Genomic DNA, 15,349 nt, shown 5'->3' with positions numbered 1-15,349 from the left:
ATAAAAAACTTGTCAACATTTCTTATAACTGTTATTACATACAAGTCATGGAAGTTAAAGATGCTTACTAAATATCACTATTAAATACTGTATCGCTAAATGGTATCAATCTCATGATTGGGATTTTATGTTCCTATATATTACATCACATTATCATTTTTTATATTTACCACCACCTTTATTTTATTTTTAAATTTATCTTTATAAAAAACTTGTCAACATTTCTTATAACTGTTATTACATACAAGTCTTTTATGCACCATACACACCTTTAAAAAACAGTCTAGAGTCTTGTTTGAAAACTGCTATAACTTTTGTGCAAGATCCAGTGTTCTAACATGTTATTCACAATAACTGATATCCTTTCTTCACATTTATTCAACAACACAAAAGTTGAAAACCATAGATAAAAAATACAGAAGTGGCACAATGAAACATAACCATTGAAATTTATAAACTAAAAGCAACATCACTATTATTTTTAGTGTCCACGCTGAATTTCTTTTAAATTTATGATAAAAATTTCAATGGCACATCTATTCATTTTTCAGTATTTTTTCTTTGATGTTACAGAACCAATTCATTATGAGTGTTGAATTACATTTACTTCCTTTGTAAGTAGAGATAAACTTAAAGTTAGGCTATCACTGATCGTTAAAAAAGAAAAAAAAACATGTTTCTGAACTTTCTAAGGTAACAAGTTACATCTCTTTCAGAGTAATGGAAGATTACAGAGAAAAGCATTCACTTGTATCATTTTATTAAATCTTAGAAAACTACAAATTGTATTTTCACAGTAGATCTAACACACACACACACACACACACACACACCGTCTGTATACAGACCTAGTAGATCTAACAGAACACACACACACACACACACCGTCTGTATACAGACCTAGTAGATCTAACACACACACACACACACACACCGTCTGTATACAGACCTAGTAGATCTAACACACACCGTCTGTATACAGACCTAGTAGATCTAACACACACACACCGTCTGTATACAGACCTAGTAGATCTAACACATACACACCGTCTGTATACAGACCTAGTAGATCTAACACACACCGCCTGAATACAGACCGATCTAACACTGCCTATACAGACCTAGTAGATCTAACACACACACACCGATCTAACACATACCGTCTGAATACAGACCTAGTAGATCTAACACATACCGTCTGAATACAGACCTAGTAGATCTAACACATACCGTCTGAATACAGACCTTGTAGATCTAACACATACCGTCTGAATACAGACCTGTATACAGACCTAGTAGATCTAACACATACCGTCTGTATACAGACCTAGTAGATCTAACACATACACATACCGTCTGAATACAGACCTTGTAGACAACATAAGGATCAATAAAATTCAGTTGCCTCAAACCGATTTTGATTCAATCTTAGAAAATAAAAATTTACACAATTAATACAGCACACTGACAAAACATTTCCACACAAGGACAGCCTGCTATTAAAAAAGGGTTAAGTGGCAAAGATGTTGACACACTACTGTGAATCTTTGTTGGCTGCTGCAATTATTTATGTGCATTATGTATAAAACACAAAAAAAAAAAAAAAGACCCAAAATAGAGGACTGCAGTGTATCCAAAAGCTCAATTTATTCTCATATCCTGAAATACAATTGATTCAGATATTTGGAAATGTTAAAATCTCACTAGCTGATAGTAAGTTGTTGAATACAAACTGTGCTACCTTCTAAACCTGAAACTCTGTTGAGAACTGGATTCCTGCTTAAATTTTTTTTTTTTTTTATTGTTTATTTGATAATGATTTTACAGCTATTACAATGTCCAGTGACAGCAGTATATTCAACAATAACTACAGTATTTGTGTTGGTAAAGTGAACTAACATTTCATAAATGTCTCCAAGTTTCTCCCATACATTATATTACAAAGCTGCATGAAGTTCCATACACAGTATCTTTAGCTGTCAGTTGTTCCAAAAGTTGTTTTCTACAAAAATGCACCTAACAAACTACTGACCCAGACTAACTGTGCACTTGTAGTTATTTTGATTTTCAACCTTGAAATAATGTTGTTATGGTATCAACTGTTTTGATGCCAATGGTTGTATACTATTTATCAAATTTTGTTACTTGCCATGTATATTTGTAACCTAGTAACCTTAAGGAAAATGGAATGTTTAAAGACATTACTGCAATTACAAAAATCTGCATCACAGTAGCACAAAGTGTTACCAAACTATTGACTAGCTTAAAGATGTGGATATAGAATAATAAATCCCTTATAAAGAAGTAAAGACGTATGAATTTGACCAATAGGAAAGAAATATTAAAGGAAAAAGAAACTTAAAAAGCACAATAAACAACTTAGTTAACCCTATAAATTTGTTATATTTTGTTCTTTTTCCCCTTTCTTCATTGTTAAATACACAAATTTACATCAAATAATAATTCTCTTTACTGTTCTTTATTCATGTTACAGTAATTTACAATGTAAGATGCAAGAGTTATTAACTTGACAGCAGTTTGTGCCTTTAAAATTTTAAAACATAACACAGTAACTGACATTATGACTTAAACCAATAAACATATAATTAAAATTAAAGTTCCTCTGTCACCCCCTTGAGGTCTCTTCTTTCAAGTACGATGGAAGACTGTCAGCTGCACAGCGAAAACCAAGATTTCCAGAAGACGTATCAGGTGTGTTATGACTTCGAGCAGCACAACGATAGCGGTAACAATAGTTCTGGAAAATGTAATGATTACAAAACACTTGTTAAACAGAGCTGATACACACATGGAACTCGCACAACAGAAAATATGTATTTTATTAATTGAAACAAACATTAATGATGTGCCAAGATATCACACATACACATCTGGCAAAAATTAAACTGATATACAAGAAAAAACAGATAACTGGTTTGACTGAATCTGTATTAAAAAATAACACTTTTTGTAGTCTATCTGTATGAAACTTAGTTTCTTACATCATCATCAGGCTTAAAACAAAGAAGATAACCACAACAGAAACGTTTTTAACAAGTTAAAAACAATAAAACTAATTATTTTCCTTGATTATAGAAACAAACAGAATAACCCAGCATAAAAACAGTTTAATTAATTACTGACTATGTTTGTTTATTTTTGATATTTAAGTGCAGTCACATATCAATACCAGTCATCCACAACTTTGAACCAATAGACTTGGGCAGTGGTTCCCACCCAGGGGCCTGTGAAGGTAATACCATTTCCTTACAAAAGTAAGTTTGAATAGTACTGTTTTTTTAAGTTCACACTCAGTTATGTGTGTATATTATTTGATAGTGAAAAATTGAAACATGAGTTTACTAGTAGTTAATAAAAACAGTTTGCTGGGTATAAGGAATCTTCCAAAAATGTGAGGTCTGTGGGGGAAAAAATAATAATAATAATAATAAAAAGGGGTCCTTAATGGTGAAAAGATCAGGAACCACTGAACTAAAGAAAAAGCAGCTGGTAAACAGTGGTGTACTTTACAGTCAAATTTGTAAGACAACTTACTTACACTTCAGAAGTGAGAAACAAACTACAATTAGTGACTTTATATAAGAATGACTTACAGTTCAACTTAAATGACAATCTGAATTAATCTACACTAAGTCTTCAAAACTGAATAAAGAAAGTCACATTAAATTAACAATAGGCTAAACATTTAGTTTGGAGATACCAAACTAATTTGATTAACTATAGAAAACTTACTTTATGGCACATATAGGACCCTCCTTTTTTTACTTTATCTTCACCTGTATTTGGACCCTTCTGAAATAAGATAAAACATTTGTTATGGTGTGTACACACCTTACAAACTGACAAAGAATAATCACATCAGTGTTTCAGTCTAATACTTTATTTAGTCTTGGACTAAGCAGTCTCCAAAGGATATGACAAATATTGTGTGGTTGAAATACTGCTGTTATACACCTTAATTCTTCAAAATACATAAGGGATCAGATTAAAAAATGTAGTGTTTAGAAATGTAATAGGTTTAATGCTTTCTGACAAGTATAATTATATCCCTAGATATGAATAAATCACACACAAACTATCTATTAACTTCATATACATCACATAATGACATATGTTAACTTCATTTATAAACAATTTTAAAGCTACGTTTAATAAGGAAAGAGGCCACATTTAGAAAGCAACAAAAAACAAAACAAAACAGTATAGTATTGTGAAGAGATGTGCACAGTTTTTCTCACAGGGATTAATCATTGCAACTCAAGTACAAACATTCAAGTGCGCACTTGTTTTCTTACAGCAAAGCCACAACTGGTTATCTGCAATGTCCGTCGAGGGAAATGACCTTACTGATCATAATGTTGAAAATCTAAAGGCTTGCAACTGTCCCACCAGGGGGTTGGGGTAGACAAATATTAAAATTGTTTACATTGTATTTATTCCTTTTCATAGCAATACTTAAATTTCACATAATAATCACAACAGTATTAAGAGCTGTAAATAATTCATTAAAAAATTTAAATAATATATTAACAGGAAAAGCTATATAATATTTCAGATATTTTCAATTTTACTGTTGGGCAAAAAAAATTAACCTGCAACACATATGTATATATAATCACTAAATAGTTGGTCCATTGATAATAGAGTAATTAGTTTCATTATTGTCCACACACACCTAAATTAATTTAAATCACTATAAAAGGTCTTCAAAACCCTAAAATCTTACTTTAGCATATGTCTTTATATAATTGAAAGCTAAATTTTTTATGTAGGATAGTGTGTATATAAAATTTAAACTTACTGCTTTTCAGTAATATTCAAATTTTATTACTGTATTTCTTGTACATTTCACAAGTCCTAACTGACAATCAATCCTGCAGGTTTCAAACTGTATTTCTGTTTTAAACATGTCTACCTTTGTTCACCTAATGTATTAAAATTCCACTGATGGGCCAGTTAACTATTTCTTCCTTCTTGCCAAAGATTTAAATTATTAAATCTCCTCTGTGTTCAATGAAAATTAATTAAATATTTGAAATAAGTTTAAATGCATACTGCATTTTCTTTTGGCTCAGGTGAATGATAAACTGTCCACCAGTCTTGTGTCCATTCCCAAACATTGCCAAGCATATTCTTGAGGCCAAACTTGTTAGCAGGAAAAGCCATAACCTGTTACATAAGAGATAATAAAAAGAAAGGACTATTTAAAAAAATAACACAGAATAACTTGACGTCACACTTCACATATATTAAATAAAGGGTTAAATGAACATAATGCAGTAAGTAAATTTCAATTATCACCACAAACACACACAGAAACTAGTTATTTAGGCCAAGGAGAAAAACACTGTTGAAAAAACAATCCATTACATTGAAAATTGTAACCAACTAATCAATAATATTTATATATAAAATAATTATCCCCAGTATATACAGAACAAAGATGTACATAACTTCAACTATTCATACTCACTGATTACACTTGTTACTGAAAAACAATTTCTTTCTTTTAAAAGAAACTCACTGGAGCTGTTCCCAAGAATCCATCATCAGCAGTGTTGTTAACTGGAAATTCTCCTTGCCAGATGTTCATGTAATGTTCACCGAAAGGCATCAATTTGTTTCCCCAGGAAAACAGTCTGCTGACAAGACTGACTTTTATTATAACAGTCAAGATGCTTTGTCTACAACACTTATATACAGTAGCCTTGTGACACAGCATAGGAGCAGCATGTTCACATAGTAATCTTGTAATGTTTATTGGGAATTCATCAGATGGATGTTTATTTACATAAAACTTTACATTGTAACACTTCTACTGAAAGCAGTGTGGTAAACATTGTAATCTACAATTATGAAGTTATTTTTTGTAGTTAAATATCATGAAAGAGTTATCTCTGTATTAGTCATTCCAAGTGTATTAGCAAAGAAAAATTCTAAATCACATAAAGTATTCATTATTTCATAATGAGTTAAAAAAAAAAAAGTGTTCCATTACATTCTCTCTCTCTCTCTATATATATATAAAAAGAAACGCAAAAGGCAAAATTTGAGACAAATTGTTAACAAGTTTATTCTGGGTAGTTCTGTATGACATGTGTGAAACTTTGCACATTCACTGCTGAACATCCAAAGTCTGCAAAGGCAAAGTCCATGCTCACTAGTTGAAGTTTAACATCACTCAACGTCAATAACAAGTATGCCCCCCGTTAGCATCAATAACTGCTTGGCATCTCCTGCCCATGGAAGTGATGAGATGATGAATCACATACTGTGGAATGGCTGTCCACTCAGCCTGCAAAGCTGCTGCAACTGAGGTAGAGTCTGCAGTTGAGGTTGTCGCCGTTGCAGACGTCGTCCAACTCATCCCAAAGATGTTCGATGGGGTTTAAATCTGGTAATCTGGAGGGCCAGGGAAGAACGTTGATGTTGTGGTGTCTCAAGAAGACAGTGGCGAGTCGGGCTGTGTGAGGACGGGCGTTGCCATGTTAAAAAACGTCGTTGACGTTCACCATGATGGGTTGCACATGGGGCCTAAGAATCTCGTCGACGGTTGCGTATGGTCTGATCGGAAATCCTACGCAGCCCTGGTATGGTTGAGGCAATAGACGTCGCAGTGGTGGTCCTATCCCGAAGGTGATGTAACCGAATGTAGCGATCTTGTGCGGGCATGGTCACATGAGGTCTGCCAGATCGTGGACGGTCACGAGTTGATCCATGTTGTTGGTGATGGTTCCATAGCCTTGTGATAGTGCTTGGGTGGACATTCACAGCTCTGGCAACATCTGATCGAGATTCGCCTGCTTCCAAGCGACCAATGGCATTGTTGCGTTGTGCTTCAGTCAGTCTTGGCATAACTGTATTGCATGTCGGTGGCTTAACACTGAGCTATGGAAACCGAGAACCCATCACTTTTATAGGGATTTTGCACATGTTGCACTTGCAGAACATGCAATCTCTCAAACAAATTTATTGGACACGAATGCGTTTTGGCAAAAAATCCGTTGTTTTCCTCCGTTTTCAAAGTGCACAACTTTTATTGTCATTTTGGTCTGACAATCAGTGCCTCAACACGTGTAACATCACATACTCTGAGCTTGTAACATACACACACACACACACACACACACACACACTGTTTACCTTGTTTACCTAATGCTCTGTGTAAAGTAATCAAATGAAAACAAAACTGTCACAACTCTAGTCATATAAAAAAAATCACCAAATCAAGATATTTCTCACAAAAACATGGTATTAAAACAAGTTTCAGATAGATGGCAACAACCCTCTCCAAAGATAAGTTCTGAATTTGTTGATCATAATATAAAAGGGTAATTGGAAAGATAAGTACAAATTAGACTTGCAGAGAAAAACCTTATTAACAAACCTATCTTGTAGTCCGCTTCGACAAGCAATCTCCCACTCAGCTTCTGTAGGTAACCTCTTTCCTGCCCAGTGGCAATAAGCAGTGGCATCATTCCAAGACACATGTATAACTGGGTGATCCATTCTGTTCCAGATACAAGTTTGTATTTTTTTTTAAATACTGTATCATAAAACATATAGCAATGATATTTTTCTAGAGTATATAATTACAAATCCTATAAGTACTGAAAAGCTTTTCTAAGTACATACTAACAGTTTTAACAGAAATAAACATCTTTTATATATCCTTCACCTCTAGAATTTGAGGTTTATAGCACTAAAAGTTAGGTACTGATACTAGTGGTGAGAAAAGCACAGATAGTTAGTGGTCCATTATTTAGCTTTGTTCTTAACAATAAATAAACATTGACAAAATTAATTAAAAAACAAAATACAAAAATAATGATTTGAAAGTTGAGATGATGTAATGTTTGAAATATAACTAAATCAATAAACGTCTATTAAGATGAAGATGAAAATACCTTATTGAAATATTAGTGCAGTAAATACCACTTAAACTGATAATTATAATTACAGCTATACTAAAATATAATCTTTCTAATTCAAAATGTTACTTGTACATATCAAATTTAAGGTTTAACCTAATCAAAACCAACAATTCTAGAAGTAGAACATTATGACTAGTATACAAACAAATTTAATCAAATTATTAAATGCTGAATTAAAAAGGAAAAACAGAATCTACAATTATTACTAAAATTCTAAACTATTTTTATTAAATGTTTTAAAGCAAATGTTTTCCAAGGTCTTTTTCAAAATTCATCATTACTGTCAAGTTAACACTATAATCACGTCTGAGGATAAGAAGTGAAATGAATTAGTCTTGCTAACCGAAGTTTCTGAACTTGTTCTTTACTTTTTTCTTCTACATTTGAACTTCAAGCGACCACTTCCATAAAAACTTATTTTCCATACCCATCTTTTTCAATACTTTGTCCTCTAGCCTTCAGGTATGCCCAATATGCCCATTTAACACTGCTCCAAGTTCCTACATATTTCAAACTTATCACAATATATTTGTCATTAATAACTATTAATCAGTAACATAATTAACCTTCCAGCTATATCAGTATCTGGGCCTTCTGGATGCTTCCAATTAGTTCCTTTTACTGGGAGCCACCAGGGGGCAGCTGCTACCTACAAAGAAATCTGAAGTTAACAACTATAAAAGTGTCACTGTTAACAAAAAAAAACACCCATTTTGGTAGAGAGTAATTAACAGTTAATATGGATGATAATGAGCCATTGGCTTTATTAAATACACCAGTTATATCTTTTTGGGAGGAGGCATAACAGAGAAATGGAAACATGATTACAACATAGTTATTGTACAAGGTTTTGAATGCTTTACTAGAAAAACAGTTCATACACAGTTACTTTGTGAACCACCTTACACAGAACATTTTCTTTAGCAGACTATTTATATACTGCTTTATCACTTAAATTATACACTTCAGTACCATAACACTTAACTGTTCAAGAAATATCACAACATGAACCAATAACCACGTGTTTGAAAAAAAGTGAACAATTTAACTTCCCTCTTGTATTATGCACATTACAGTGATGTAAAGGGAATGTTGGGTTCTCATTGTGCAGAATATGCATATGTACTTTGGTGAAATTCTAGTCTAACAAATAATACTTATATTTATTTACTCTTATCAATATTGTGTATCTTTATTGTAACAAACATAACATACTTTGATGAATCAAAATGTATTTGAAGAATTGTTGAAATGTTCAAATATAATATTAAATACATCTTATGCATAATTTTTCAAAATGGAAAAACAAACAACAAACCAGAATAGCAAATACTATAAAACCACAATCCAATCTAGCAGTATAATGCATGTGTATTTAAAGTCACTAACATAATGCCTTGCACATATCCTCAGATCAAGGCAACCCAGAGGAATTTACTGCTTTGCAGGAAATGTACATTTTTCTTCTACGTTATTTACAAATTAATGTCTATAATTATTGTTGTGTGTCACCATAGTTTATCATGAAGAATTAAAATTAGTAATTTCTTATACAAGTAAAAGTCCACACGTGATTTACATACAGCTTGTGTGATGTCTTTCTTCACGTTTTCACTTATCATTCCTTCCAGCACAAACGAATCCCCAAACTTCTCAGCCTGTTTTGAAAAATATATTTAAGCATATTTTAAACAAAGCAAGTAATCAAAAAATATTTATTTTTACTGTGATAAACCAACTATGGTTTAAAATAATCGTAGAAATATGACACTAATATATATCAATGCTTAACAACTAAGTGATAAATCATATGAATTGTGATGAAGGGAAACAAATTACAAAGGATTAAAAATGTCTGATTAAATCAAGTTCAAAGAAACATGATACAGCCCTAGCATGTTTAACAGATAAATCAAAATTCCTTGTTTTAAAATGATGCATGTTTGAAAAGAAGACTTGATAAATCTTTCACAGTTAATCCATCTAACAACAACAGACAAGTGATTAGTGGAATATTTCTACTGATTAATCATCAGGTTCGTTAACTTAAGTTTAAGCAATTTGACTAATCAACTGTCCACATCCACATGAATCATTGAAAACAGTAATAACCAGCAACACTAATTTCAAGTAAATGGTTATTTTCACAAGCCACAACACTAATCAACTAAGTTGAGAAGACCTTGAATTAGTTGAAAATAATAATGACAGACTATAATAGCAATACTTTAGTTACTTAAACAGTTGAAATAATCAGAAACATTAATTTAATATGAGACAACATTAAAGAATTTTTATAAAAAATAATGGGTAATCAGTTATATTAATTAATCAAGTTAACCATCAAGTCTAACACAAACTGTAACAAACCTACTTCAATGCAATGGCTTCCCTCTTATCATAAACTAATGACTATCCATGATTATTGAAATTATGTTAATCAAGTGAAAATAAATATCTTTTCTACTGCAATAAGCTGTGACAATTTCAAAAAATAAATTGTGGGAAACCATCAGTTTCCTCTTTGATCTCTTTGGACAAAAACATTGTCACGAAAGACAGGTTAAGATCTCCAAAAAATTATTTTCTCTTGAAAAAAAAATTAAAAGAGACCTGGTGGAGGTATTCAACTTTGCTAAGGAAATTGACTGTACCTATGCAATATGTCTCTAATACTTCATAGTAAGAATGGTAGGACACAGGGGCAGACAAATTTTAGTAGGCTAGGATTCATCTTCAGTTTTGACAATTTACTTTTCTAATGGAGTGGTTGACCTTTAGAATGGTTTGCTTTCAGATGCAGTGAATATAGTAAATTTAACAGTTTTAGGGAAGGCTCAATGAATATGTAAACAACCAGAGCTGGATTTATGTTTGTTTTGAAGTAGGTAGAATGGTCTTGATGTATTAACAGGTCCCCATGCTGTCATCAAATGTATATTAAAGTGCTGATCTCTACAACTGCTGATAGCAACCCATAAGTTAACAAATTAGAAAAATAAAGCTGTTTTGACTAGAGCCTAACCTGTCCATATTTTAAAAAATTGGTCCTCTAGTTATATTATCTCTAGAATATAGCACAGAGAAATCAAGTGCCTCTATTCTACTGATCTTTCAAATAATCTTGTAAATAACTTCATAGAAATCCACTCTTATCCTTTTTTTTCTCCAGTAACAATTGTCCATCAAAATCAACTTTGTTTTCCTTACCCAACCATCCTGCAATTCAATTAACTCATCTTTTTCTAAACCCTACTAATTAGATTTCATTAGATGATCTTTTGTGTTGTACTTCATCAAACATGTTTTTGAAAATACAAGTCCACATCCTTTCAATTATCTGGATAATAAATAACATCCTACAAAAAAAAAAAAAAAAAGCAACAGATTAGTAGGACAAGATTTTCCTTTGATGAATCCATGATGGACTTCACTCATATCATATTGTTATAAAGGATTTTGTGAAACTTCTTTCACAGATTTACTAACATTCCCCCCACTATATACTTAAGACTAACTGCAAGCCTATTTCTTCCAGAACACTTACCAGCCACTTTAAAAACAAGATGAACATTTGCAACTCTCCAATATTCACAAACCTTCCCACAGTCTATTAACTTACCAAAAATAACAGGTTTAGATGTCCAATCTTTGACCTCCTTTAGAATTCTGATGTTCTTAGTATTTTTACTCTTCAAATATTTCTACTTATCATCACAAAGTTAGTATCTAAATGATTCAGATCAGTTACAATATCTCCCACACAGTGCTCTGGGTTGGAATATTAGTAATATTCTGTATGAGCAGAAGAGTTCAATCTTAGCTTTAACTTAATTTTTTTTCCCCCCATTAAATTTTAATTTTATCACCAAACTGCTTTTCCTAAGTATTTTTCAGATTTTCTATTTGATGTTTTAACTTACACCCTAGCTTCATTATAATATTCCAACCTACCCATCAATTCAAATATTGTAAACTTAGGCTATTTAAACATGATTTTTTTCATTTATGTCTTTAGTTAGTCATGTATGTTCTATAAACCAAAGAATGGCTTTCTGAAAATTGGGAACTAAAATTTCATTTATCTCAACATTTACCAAGACAGCAGACTCAATGTACAATGGCCATTTATTCAAATTCTTCAATTATTGCAACCATACATTCATTAGTGGTATCTAAAATGGTATCCTCCCTCGTTGACTCCGTGGAATAAATAACCATCCTAAGTACTTCAAAATCATCTTTCCCTCACTATCTAACTTCATACGATCCCAACAAATTTGTGTTAATTATTTCTTTCAGATCCGTGGGACACAAGGACATCAACCTCAACTAGCTCAACACAATAAAACGTTTGGGTGTTCCTAGAATTCCAAGTCCAACATTAAATGTAACACAAAGCAATTCATGTAGGACAAATGGAATATATTCTGAGTGCCAATAAGAGCAATTCATTATTGCAAAATAATACTGACAACCTATTATTATTACTAATAACACTCACAGACCCCTGTAAAGAAGTAAAGGCACAATACAGGATGTGAAGTGTCCAACTGACAGCTGTCCTACTCCCATTATTTTTATATTCCCAAGCTGAGTAAGTGTACGTTGTACTTCATTACACACACTTACCATGGCTTACACACCTTTCTCTCTCCAAGGAACAAATAAATCAACAATACATTATGCAGGACTGGCTCAACATCAATTACCGCCATATGACTGCTTAGTCATACTTTAACTTGCACTAAGCAACTTCAGCCTTTGAAGAAAAGATGCAAGGCAAGTAGTCAATGATTCTGAAACCTATACGTGATATTGAAATCTGTAACCAGGTGATATATACGGGTGTTTATTTGTCAACTAATGCCAACATCTGAAATAACAAACAATGCTAAACTTGTACCTTCGACGATCTAGAAAAAATTAAAATCTTCCATGACAACTGCACCAATGTCTCTCTTCACGATAACTGCTCATCTGTCATAGTAGGTATACCGTAACAAGTGCAGCCCCTTATTGTAACCCATATTCAACCTTTTGGCTACCATCTTTTATTACTTTAGTCCTACTGAGGCGTTATTAATCACTTACAACCATATATAATGAGCTACCCCAAACAGTGTTATTAATATCTTCCAAGTGTAGTCATGATTTCATACTTCCTACTATATCATAGTCTTCCACCTCAAATAGAAGTTTGATCTCTACCATTTGGTTTCTCAAGTTCCTAACACTAACAAAAAACAATTAAGCTAATTCTTGAATTTTATGCTTATGTTTTAGTATGTTACAAATTTATCTCTGAAACTAGCACTTAATCTATGTTTCAACTTTCCTTGTTATTCTAGTCAGTTCATCTCTTTAATGACCACCATACTGGTTTAAACTATGTTTATTAAACATAGCTTAGAGCTTCCATAAACATCTTAACTATTTTACCTGCTTACTTAAGAGTTCATCACTAGCACATCATAACTGTTACACAAGTTTTACCAGGATACCTGTTGCTCTAATTATAAGGTCAACCTTGAAAACATGGGATAATGTAAAAAGGGTGTATTTTGTTTAGACATTTAGATACTTTCTGCTAAAGATTTAACAAGAATTAGAATTAAGTGTAAATAACAAATAATGTACATCCAAAGTTTTCAGTGAATAATATAAAGGCATGGTAACCTTGATTGAAAAGTACTTATAAATGATAAAGAAAATTATGTGAAACATCAATAGTAGTTCTTATGCACTGTTTCTAAAATTAAAATATTTCACATTTGATAAACTTTCATAACAAAATTCCTATTTAAATTAATTTACATACTAGTAAATCATAAATTAATACTTGATATACCATGAACACATACAGTAATACGCGTGTTGTACTGTCAAAGATATTTTGATTAAATATTTATACTATGCTCTCTAACTTCTTTGAAACAGTATTATTACTTAAAAGCTGATGTGTATATCATTTACCTCTGTCACAAAATCCGTCTGATTAACAAAAATCTCAAATTCTTTATTGCTGACTTCAAACACATCTAAGAAATAACTGCTTAATTTAACCTGTCTAACTGGGCCTTCACCGTCAGCTACGAAAACTGGCTTGTTTGTTCCCATCTGAAATTCTCCACCTTTTATAAAAACCATGCGATTTGTTCGAGTATTTTCAGGTGTTTGTTTGTTAATATCATTGGAACTAGTACTATGAGTAGCCTCCGATTTATCTGAACTGGTTTTTACAGACTCGCAATCTAATACCGTCTTGAAGTTTTCTTCAGAAGTTTTTCTATTTAAAGAACATCCACATTCACTCGTTGGACTTTCTCCTTTATTAATGCTACCACAAATTCCTTCCTCCGTATTAACACAAGTATTTTTTAGGCTTAAAGCCACTAACGTTGCTATTACTAATTGAAGTAATGTAGCCATTATTGGCATCACTTCCGATAGTATCAAACTCTTAGTAAAACTAAAATGAACAATTTTTTCATAATTCGAACTTAAAAGACATAATAAATTTTAACTTAAACAACTTTTCAACCTCATTTAGCGATGGTAAAGTTCCAACAGCAATATTAAAATAAGTTAATTTACACTAAACTCATTTCATACGTTTCAAAACTTGGAACCTCCAACAACTTAACCAATACCACTTACTACAGGGTGGCCCGTAAGTCCCTACCTATCCATATATCTTACGTATCCAGTGTATTTGTGTGCTGTCCCTCATTCTCGCTGCAATATACTTGTCATAATACGCTCTTCAAGTGTAGATGGGCTTACATTGGTCATATTTCTCTGAAAAAAAAGAAACAAATTTTTAATACATACGTAATTGAATATAACATATGGATGGGTAGGGACTTACAGGCCGCCCTGTACATAAATAAACTAGTACAATAAGGTTAGACCGACCCATCACAAATTTGCATTAAATAAAATTTCATGTAACAAGATTCTGAAATATGTTATTATGTACAGTATTTAATACATTTTATTATTTTAAAAATATATTATGCAAATATTTAATCTATATACATAAAGCACAAAAAATTAATGTCTCTGTTTGGCTGTTATCTAACTACTTCTACTTCACTGGGCCGGTCTCAACATAGCTTTATGGGATGACAGTTTGTAGTAACACGTACCACGTTAATGCGTGACATAAAACCTCAACCTCCCTGTTGTTGCTGTTATTGAGCATTTATTATCTTTGGCCATAGTTAACGTTAACTACATTCATAGATGGCGCTACGCCTGTACATACTTTATTAAATATTCTATAATACAACATACACACATTGTGGGAGAGGTCATACAAACGTCTGTATGGAAGAATGTAGAGAAAAATCAGCTGTAATAATACTCAGTTTTTGTCTGTTCTGCAAGTG

At 32.2% G+C, this 15,349-nt stretch overlaps 1 protein-coding gene across 2 annotated transcripts; it reads right to left on the bottom strand.

The window, feature by feature from the left end:
* Positions 1 to 1,633: 1,633 nt before the first annotated feature.
* On the bottom strand, positions 1,634 to 15,020 carry LOC143244240 (formylglycine-generating enzyme). 2 transcript variants are annotated; one of them, XM_076488550.1, is made up of 9 exons: positions 14,997 to 15,020; positions 13,932 to 14,756; positions 9,539 to 9,613; positions 8,522 to 8,604; positions 7,409 to 7,531; positions 5,546 to 5,660; positions 5,077 to 5,190; positions 3,754 to 3,813; positions 1,634 to 2,758 (listed from the first exon to the last, which is right to left on the bottom strand). In XM_076488550.1, the coding sequence occupies exons 2-9, from the start codon at positions 14,394 to 14,396 to the stop codon at positions 2,627 to 2,629; spliced, it is 1,167 nt and encodes a 388-aa protein (XP_076344665.1). In that variant the 5' UTR covers positions 14,397 to 14,756; positions 14,997 to 15,020; the 3' UTR covers positions 1,634 to 2,626. The 2 variants fall into 2 exon arrangements, with proteins under 2 accessions (XP_076344665.1, XP_076344664.1); XM_076488549.1 differs by lacking the exon at positions 14,997 to 15,020 and having other exon boundaries at positions 5,546 to 5,663; positions 13,932 to 14,618.
* Positions 15,021 to 15,349: the final 329 nt, after the last annotated feature.

Source organism: Tachypleus tridentatus, chromosome 2 (assembly GCF_004210375.1).
Source record: "Tachypleus tridentatus isolate NWPU-2018 chromosome 2, ASM421037v1, whole genome shotgun sequence".
NCBI lineage: Eukaryota > Metazoa > Arthropoda > Merostomata > Xiphosura > Limulidae > Tachypleus > Tachypleus tridentatus.
Note: the sequence above shows the minus strand (reverse complement) of the source record. Positions and strands in the feature narration are given on the sequence as shown.

Coding starts and splice junctions, on each gene's coding strand:
- LOC143244240 (XM_076488549.1), bottom strand. CDS start 14,396: ATGCCAATAATGGCTACATTACTTCAATTAGTAATAGCAACGTTAGTG. Junction 8,605..9,538: donor AGAAAGACATCACACAAGCT/GTATGTAAATCA, acceptor ATTTCTTTGTAG/GTAGCAGCTGCCCCCTGGTG. Junction 5,664..7,408: donor CGAAGCGGACTACAAGATAG/GTTTGTTAATAA, acceptor CAGTCTTGTCAG/CAGACTGTTTTCCTGGGGAA.